This window comes from Symphalangus syndactylus, chromosome 9, assembly GCF_028878055.3.
Source record: "Symphalangus syndactylus isolate Jambi chromosome 9, NHGRI_mSymSyn1-v2.1_pri, whole genome shotgun sequence".
NCBI lineage: Eukaryota > Metazoa > Chordata > Mammalia > Primates > Hylobatidae > Symphalangus > Symphalangus syndactylus.
Genome location: NC_072431.2, coordinates 111,718,196 through 111,726,436, shown reverse-complemented (window position 1 = coordinate 111,726,436; position 8,241 = coordinate 111,718,196). Strand labels below are relative to the sequence as shown.

At 43.5% G+C, this 8,241-nt stretch overlaps 1 protein-coding gene across 2 annotated transcripts; it reads left to right on the top strand.

Moving 5' to 3' along the window:
• Nucleotides 1-1,550: 1,550 nt before the first annotated feature.
• TMEM215 (transmembrane protein 215) lies at nt 1,551-7,235 on the top strand. 2 transcript variants are annotated; one of them, XM_055294004.2, is made up of 2 exons: nt 1,551-1,967; nt 2,285-7,235. In XM_055294004.2, exon 2 carries the CDS (start codon nt 2,343-2,345, stop codon nt 3,048-3,050), a length of 708 nt encoding a protein of 235 aa, XP_055149979.1. In that variant the 5' UTR covers nt 1,551-1,967; nt 2,285-2,342; the 3' UTR covers nt 3,051-7,235. The 2 variants fall into 2 exon arrangements, with proteins under 2 accessions (XP_055149979.1, XP_055149978.1); XM_055294003.2 differs by having other exon boundaries at nt 1,551-1,988.
• The last annotated feature ends 1,006 nt before the right edge of the window (nt 7,236-8,241 follow it).

Genomic DNA, 8,241 nt, shown 5'->3' with positions numbered 1-8,241 from the left:
CCTGATCCACCCCTTTGAAAGTGAGAAAGTTGGGAGTTGACCTTGGCTCCTCCCTTCATCTCACGTCAGTGTGCTCCAAGACACTTCATTCAACCCTTAAATACCCTCAGATCTGCTTCCTTCCAACTCCTCTACCAGCCCGACATTGTTAAGGCCACATCACGTCTTGCCCGGCTTACTGAACTGATCAGCTTACTGAACAAGACTCCCGGCTTCCAGACTTACCAGCTCCAACCTATGCTCTCACCTGCCGCCCCTTTCAGTCAAACTGGAATGCTTTTATATTGATCTTTGCTTAAAATACATCAAGGGTTCTTCATTGCCTAGTGGATAAAAAGTCCTTAGTCTCACAGCCTTTATGATTTGTTTGGCTCCTGTCATACATGATGAAGACACTAATTATGATGACAAATATACATACATATACATGTGTACGTGTGTGCATGTGTGTGTAATTTTTGTACACAGACTATGTACCAAGCATTGTGCTAGAAACTTTACGTTTATTTAATCCTCACAATGTTTCCTCATATATTTGGTATTAATCACATTTTACAAATAGGACGACTGATTCTCAGACAGGTTAAGTCACTTGCCCAGGAACATACAGCTAGTTTAACCGCGGAAGGCCTGGATGTGAAAATTCTTTCCAGTAAAGCAGTGTCTTGACATGAAAGCATGTACCGCTCACCAACCTGTTCTCCACCGCCCTCCTCTATCCTAAATGGGCAGCCCTGTTGAAGAATCACAGCCAAAGCCAGTCTTGCCCCCTGGGGCCAGAGGACTCCATCTGCTTCTGCCAACTACCAGAGAGGGAGGAACGCAGGCTCCCAACGCCTGCTTCAGCAAGGGAGGAGAGAATCGCCCAGAGCTGGAGCGGCGTCGTAGGGTGGTGGTCCTGACCGGTCAAGGCCCCTTCTCGTGAACTGGGGACCAGGGAGCCCTTCTCCCTGTCCGCCTGGCACCACGGCGCTGTAGAAGTGAAATCCCGGCTCCAAGGTCACCCTCTCCCGAGCCTGGAGCTGGAAAGCCACGGGGACTCCGGAGACTCCCCCAAGGCCCGGACTAGCCTGGCACCCACCCCTCACCACTAACCCACTCCGCCTGGGCGCTGGTTCTGTGCGCTCCCACGGCGCAGTCGCTCCGCTGCAAGAGCGCTTTCGCGCGTCGCCACCGCCCAAAGCCGGGACCAAAGCAGTCCTCGGGCACCGGCTCCCCGAGGGACACACACCCCCCGCGCCCCGAGTCGAGGGGTTGTGAGAAGGGCGGTCGGGAAGCCCCTGGGCCTGCCGTCAGTCACCCGGATTTGTAGCTGGAGAAGCGTGCGGGTCCCCGAGGGACATCTCCAGCTGGCACCTAACTCCTCGGATCCCGGACTGGGAGCCCGAGCTCGGACATTCCAACGGCTGCCCCGTGGGCAAACCGACCCTGGTTTCCGACTCCGGCTACTGGCAGCCTCGCGCCCCAGACCCTTTCCGGGCACGGAAGCGGGTCAGGTCGCCCTGCTCAGCCTCCGGAACGGCGGCGGCACAAACCCCCGCCGCTCCCAGCAGCCCCGACGAGACCCCGGGCAGCGCCTGCGGCCGGGTGGCCTCTCTCTGGGGCTGACCCCCTCGCGCCCCCGCGCGTCTGTCTGCGTTTCTGAGCCTGCTCTGACAGTGATGTAACAAGGCCAGGCTCGCGCCGCGTCCCCTCTTTCCCAGACTCAGTGCTCCCTCCTCCTCCCGCGCCCCGCGCTCTGCGCGCTGAGCTGGCGCCGGGCTCCGCTTGCACAGCACCGGGACCGACGGGCACTGCTGGGAGAGCCGCTCTCCCACGTTCCACCTCCCCGATGCAGAGTCCGTGGGGGAAACCAGGCTTTCCTCCCAGAACCAGGGGAGCGAGCCGAGGGGGCAGCTGCTGTGGAGGTTTCTGAGGAGACAGCCTGGCTTCTTTCCCTACTTCCTGGAGAGGGCAGGAAACCTCAGGTACCTCGTTGACCCCAGCCGGTGTGTGTTGATATGAGAGAGAGACAGAGGTTGCAATAGTGAGAGGAAGAGAGGGAGGGCACAGGAAAGGGAGGGAGGGAGAGGGGACGGAGAGACAGAGAAATAGAAACAGGGAGAGATTGCAAGAGAAACGCAGAGAGAGAGATAGAGAGATTGCAAGAGAGATACAGAGACAGAGATCAAGACTAAAAGTCAAGAAGCAAGTCGGAGACAAAGGGCAAGAGAGAGACAAGAGTTGGTGGGTGGGAGCTTGACTTGGATTTTTTTTTAACGCACTGTGGTTTCATCTCTGACAGAATAGAGGAACGCTGCTCCCTGGTCAGCAAGCAGCCTCCAACCTGGATGGAGTGAAAGATGCGGCCTGATGACATTAACCCGAGGACTGGGCTGGTGGTGGCCCTGGTCAGTGTCTTCCTGGTCTTTGGTTTCATGTTCACCGTCTCTGGGATGAAAGGGGAGACTTTGGGAAACATCCCCCTCCTGGCCATCGGGCCAGCCATCTGCCTACCAGGCATCGCAGCCATTGCCCTGGCCAGGAAAACCGAGGGATGCACCAAGTGGCCAGAGAACGAGCTGCTATGGGTCCGCAAATTGCCCTGCTTCCGGAAACCCAAAGACAAGGAGGTGGTGGAGCTGCTGAGGACCCCTTCAGACCTAGAATCCGGCAAGGGGAGCTCAGATGAGCTGGCTAAGAAGGCGGGCCTCAGGGGGAAGCCTCCCCTACAAGGCCAGGGTGAGGTGTCCGTGGCCAGCTCCATCAACACCCCCACACCCACGGAGGAAGAAGAATGCCGGAGCCTCGTCCCGAGTGGGCATCAGGAGGAGACGTCCAGATACCTGGACGGCTACTGCCCCTCGGGCAGTTCCCTCGCCTACAGTGCCTTGGACGTCAAGTGCTCAGCAAGGGACAGATCTGAGTGCCCTGAGCCTGAGGACAGCATCTTCTTTGTGCCCCAGGACAGTATCATCGTTTGCTCCTACAAGCAGAACAGCCCCTATGACAGATACTGTTGTTATATCAATCAGATACAAGGCAGGTGGGACCACGAGACCATCGTCTAATCTCTGCATACAAAGGTGGCTGGATTGATAGAATATGACTAAGCCCAGCTCCCCGTGGAAGGAAATTGCTCTGCTTGGAGAGCCTTCACACTATTAGAAATTGACCTGGTATGTGATGGGTGTGATAACCTCTGGTACCCGAGAGTCATGTAAATAGGCATGTTGGGGACACATTTTAGGGAAGGGTGATAAAGGTTAAGGACACTGGAAGAGGCAGTGGGTAGGAAAGGAAGCTACTCCAGTTGCTTCTTAACAATTTACACAATGTTAAATGTTTTGTAAAATAACCCAAAAAGTGCTATCCAGGACCAGCTGAGAGCAAGATAAATCTAGAGTGGGCTGCAGATGTGAGCCATCAAATGATGCATGAGCTGACCATAGGGAAACTGAGCTGCTTTATGTTTGAATAAATTGAAAATAAAATTAATGATCTGTTATATAAAATAATTTTTGCCTGGTGAAAAGCTTATCACACTTGGTATTTGCTGAAAGAAAAAAAAATCAAGATGTAAGAGTTAAACCCTCCTTAGATGGGATGGTTTTTGGGAGAAGAGTAGTTAAAGACAGTTGGATTATGTAACTGAGTCTTGTGGCATTATTGTCTGACAAGATCGTGGTCTCTAATAAAGTAAAATAAGTGCGACTAGCTATGTGAAAAGTTAACATTTTTAGATGGCTATGTTACTTCTTAAACTCTTCATTTAAATCCATTTATTGTGTCTTTATCTGAAATGCGTTTTTTCTAAATATTTACTATCATTCATGTATTATTTCCTTACCAGGTGCAACATTACTTGATATGATACTTTCATAGATTGGAATTTGTTTTCATCAAGACAAAATGAATTTTACATATATATCCAAGTCTTTAACATTGGCAGACATGTACTGATAATTACCATTCCTATATACCTTTTAAAATCTGAAAACTATAAAGTCTACACATTAGCCTTGAACGTTGCACATAATTTGTATGAAATGCAATGGTTAAACCTTTGGAAGTGTCATTATTTGTACATTTGTTCAACTCCTCTCACAGACTGTAAAAGCCAGTGAAACAAGAGCTCATCTACTAAATTTAACTGAAGCCTAGATTTTATTAAGCTCACCTGATCAGTGAACATTACATGATAAAAGTCTCTTTATTTCATACATTTCTGCTGCTGAGGAAAACAACAAATCACAATGATATCCTAAAATGTGCTTTCTGTTTCACTTGCTCAACTGCAATAGATAAGAAGGCTATCAAGCAGAATGCCATTTGATCCCTGGTGAAGAAAAATATGAATTATACATAGGAATGGTGATAGAGTTCATCTTGAAGATCAGAAGTATTTTGTATCCTTCAAAGAATGATCATTTTAAGTGATCATATAGTCTTAGTTACTTTCTCCCAAAAGGGGAATTGAGGACAAAAATTTGGGCACATATGTTTTGTGTACTTCAATTCCAACTCTGGAATTCTTTCTTAAGTATAGCAATTGTTCTGTCTTAAGGATCATGCTATTTTAAAAAAATCATAATTTTCAAGTCAAGTTCAGGATCAAAAATATGTAATTATTTTAGTAGGGCTTAAATATCAGAAATGAGATGCATGATCTTGGGCAAATTTTATCTTCTTACACCTGAGTTTCTTACTCTGTGAAGGGAGGAGGAACTGATTTACACTCAATTATTTCTATCATTCATTTTCAGTTTAAATATTCTATGGTGTTATGTCAAAGGCGCTTTATATATTGCCAGGAAATGAGTTACAGCAAGATGCATGCCAAAGTTATAAAATTTATGATAATTATGTGACATAGATTGCACTGCTACTACTCAAAAAAGAATTTTGTAGATGTATGAAAGCAGATTATTCAACACAATGCATTCCTGAGAATAAAATGAACATAATCAGAGTAAAATATTTTTGAGGAGAAAACTTAAAATGTTGGTATAACTCAAAGTAATCTAATACACAACCTTGCACTAAATGTGATTGACATTTGCATTTGGGATGGGGAGAGATAGTTTCCTAAAATCACAGTAACTTTTAATAATTGTAATGCATTTTGAAAACAGAGAATCATATTTTTATAATGGTGAGAACTATTGAATAACTCCTTAGGAATAAAAACTTCCTTTAAGATGTTTGTCACTGTTAGAGATGAGGAGATAGTGAGACAGAGAGATGTTCATAGAGACTCAGCAAATCTTAGACAATAATGCTGCAATTTTCTGAAAGAAGATGCTTGCAGTGTCAGGTATGGTTTGGGGGTTGGAAAAGTTACTTTTCTGATTTCTTGGAACCATTTCAAATTCCTTTATATCATTCTGTCTCTTTCCAGATTGAGAGTCAACTACTAGTTTAGAGATATAAGGTATTTTATCTTGTTTTCAAGTTCTACTTCAGAAAAAAACCTATTTCATGTTTCTTCTCCCATTACCTACTTAAGATACTTAAGGTATTTAAGTATGCATTTGAGGAAATATTTTCCTGTGCTAAAATAAAGGTTTGCAAATGTTGGTGTGAGAGGTTTTAACTTTGACCAGTGAGAATAAAATGTATGATTGTGTGTGTGAATTTCTCCTAACATATTAACCAACCACTTTCTATATGCAACAAGGTAGCCTGGTGCCCCAAATCAATACTTGTAAGTACTATTCAGAGTTAAACTTCCAAAGTCAAAAAAATATATACACAAAAAAAGGGTAAAAGCCACATTTTTTTGAACAGGGGTAGAAGAGAAAGAGAAAAAAAGTGTCTTAGCTCTTTAGAGGGAAAGACAGCCACTCATTCCGATGAGTTAGACAGTTTTAGCAAATTGTTCTTATCAATATAATAGACATGAGGATTGTTCCTGGTAGCCTTTAAGAGCTCCTAGACAGATATAAATTTAAGTAGGCAATACTTTATTGTGCTATTAATCCAAATAGACATTGCAACTTGATTTTGAATAGGCATTTTATTTTCAAAATTTTTCTACTGAATTTCTCTTGCTCTGTATGCCTACTTATTGTGCACATGGGTTGTTTTTCCAAACTGCTTCTTGATTCTTAAGTGAGAATTCAGACAAGATACTCAAACGAGAGCATATTAGACATCTGTTTTAAGATTTATTTTCTGTTGCAGTCATCTTGGCAAACAAAATCCAGATACAGTTAAGTTCAGGCTCTCTTCCAAACCATGCTAGGCAGCTGCTTTGAAAATGTTTTCAATACTATGGATCTTAATATCCACTGAGATGACAAATGTAGGAAAGGAAGATTCATTCTGTTCAATGTTTTTTCTCTTTTGCAATGTCCAAGCTCTACTTATTTATTAATAGCCTCCCTCTGTACCCACAACATCATTTATTTGGTGAATTCACTATTATTAATACTAGTATTTTATCACATTAAAGAAAAGGTTTCTGAAAAACCACAACCTCACTACCCTAAAGCAACTACTGCGTTTCTATTTTGGTATATCATCTTCCAGGCTTCCTCCACATGCATATGCAGCATACATATTATAATAGTGTGTTTGTCTTTTCTCTTTTAATTATATTCCAAGCATGTTTCCATGTTTCTATGTAGTATTTCTAATTATCAATGAACAATTGTGTAATACGCTATTTTAGTGATGTTCCATAATTTATCATGCCATTCCTTATTGCTGGCAAGATACTAAGTTTTATGGATGACTTTGTATGCCTTTTTCCTATTGCTGGTTACACTGCTATACTATTTGTTATATGCCAATAGAGAGGAACTTTACTATTGAACAGCTATCTCCTTGTGGATGAGAGAGAGGAGGCAGAAATGTGTAAACGGATGGAACTCTCCATATTGTTGTGTGGGTCTTCCCTTCACTCAAGTGGATGTAAGACCCAGGGTGGGAAACAAAACGATGCTTCTTCCAAAAGATCCTCCCATCAGGACCAGAACTAGTATGTTTAGGAGTAAGACGGAATATTTCCCCAGCTAAGATACCAGTGGTATGTTTCTCACAATTAGATTACAGTGGTGTCAGTCTTCAAGAGCATCGTGTTCAACAAGCAAAATGATAAATAGATGTAAACAATAATAATGACTTTGTAATAGGCCAAAAGCATTTTCTTAAAGTACCTCATCATATATTTTATAACAGACTGTATTTCATATGTATATGTATTGTTGCCTATCAGTGACTTACAAATGAACAGGAATTTCAGGAATCTGACAGACTCTGCCCTTGAGTTTTCTGTGTTTCAGTTTCCTACTGGGAAAAACTAAACTGAGGATGGAAATGGGGACAAATGCTTGGTTTGCCCAAATATCTTAATAAAAGACTAGATTCCATTCAACCTCTTGTCCAGTTCACATAAAATCATGTAGACACCATTGAGTCTGAGACCATGACTTTGATTTCTCATGACCTACCGCAGGGTCCTCACTCTATGGGCACCCAACCAAAAGAAATGTGTACATGATGCTGCCCAGATGCACAAACAGGCAGGCACTGATGTTAGATATCCACAGTCTTTGGCAAGTTATTCCTGGGACTGACCCTTATTAGGGATTCTTTTTTTATTTTTCTCTTTATTCCTTCCCCGACCCCAGATTAGAGCCTGCAGACTTGGTATTCTCAGTGATACTACGAAGCTTTGTATGCTTTATCCCTAATAAGGTACAGAGTTACAAAAGGAACCGATTACAAAACAGTACATAAAGCTATTAAAAATCTCCTGTGCTGCTCTTTGACAAATCTATCTTTAGAAAGTTGAACATAAAAGATAATTTTGCAATTAATCATTTTCTTATGTTTCATGGTAATGAGCTATTGTACATAAGACAACTCTTCAGTAGGAGGCAAGACCACATTTGTTTGAAAAAACTAGGCTTTTGAAATTCACCTGCCTGTATCTTAACATGAAAAGTATGGGCAATTATTTTCTTTCTTTCTTTTTTTTTTTTGAGACAGGGTCTTGTTCTGTCATCCAGGCTGGAGTGCAGTGGCATGATCTTGGAGCACTGCAACCTCCATCTCCTAGGTTTAAAGCAATTCTCCTGCCTCAGTCTCCCCAGTAGCTGGGATTACAGGCACCTGCCACCAAACGGCAAATTTTTGTATTTTTAGTAGAGACAAGGTTTCACCATGTTGGCCAGGCTGTTCTTGAACTCCTGACATCAGGTGATCCACCAGCCTCAGCCTCTCAAAGTGCTGGGATTACAGGCGTCAGCCACC

Coding starts and splice junctions, on each gene's coding strand:
- TMEM215 (XM_055294004.2), top strand. CDS start 2,343: ATGCGGCCTGATGACATTAACCCGAGGACTGGGCTGGTGGTGGCCCTG.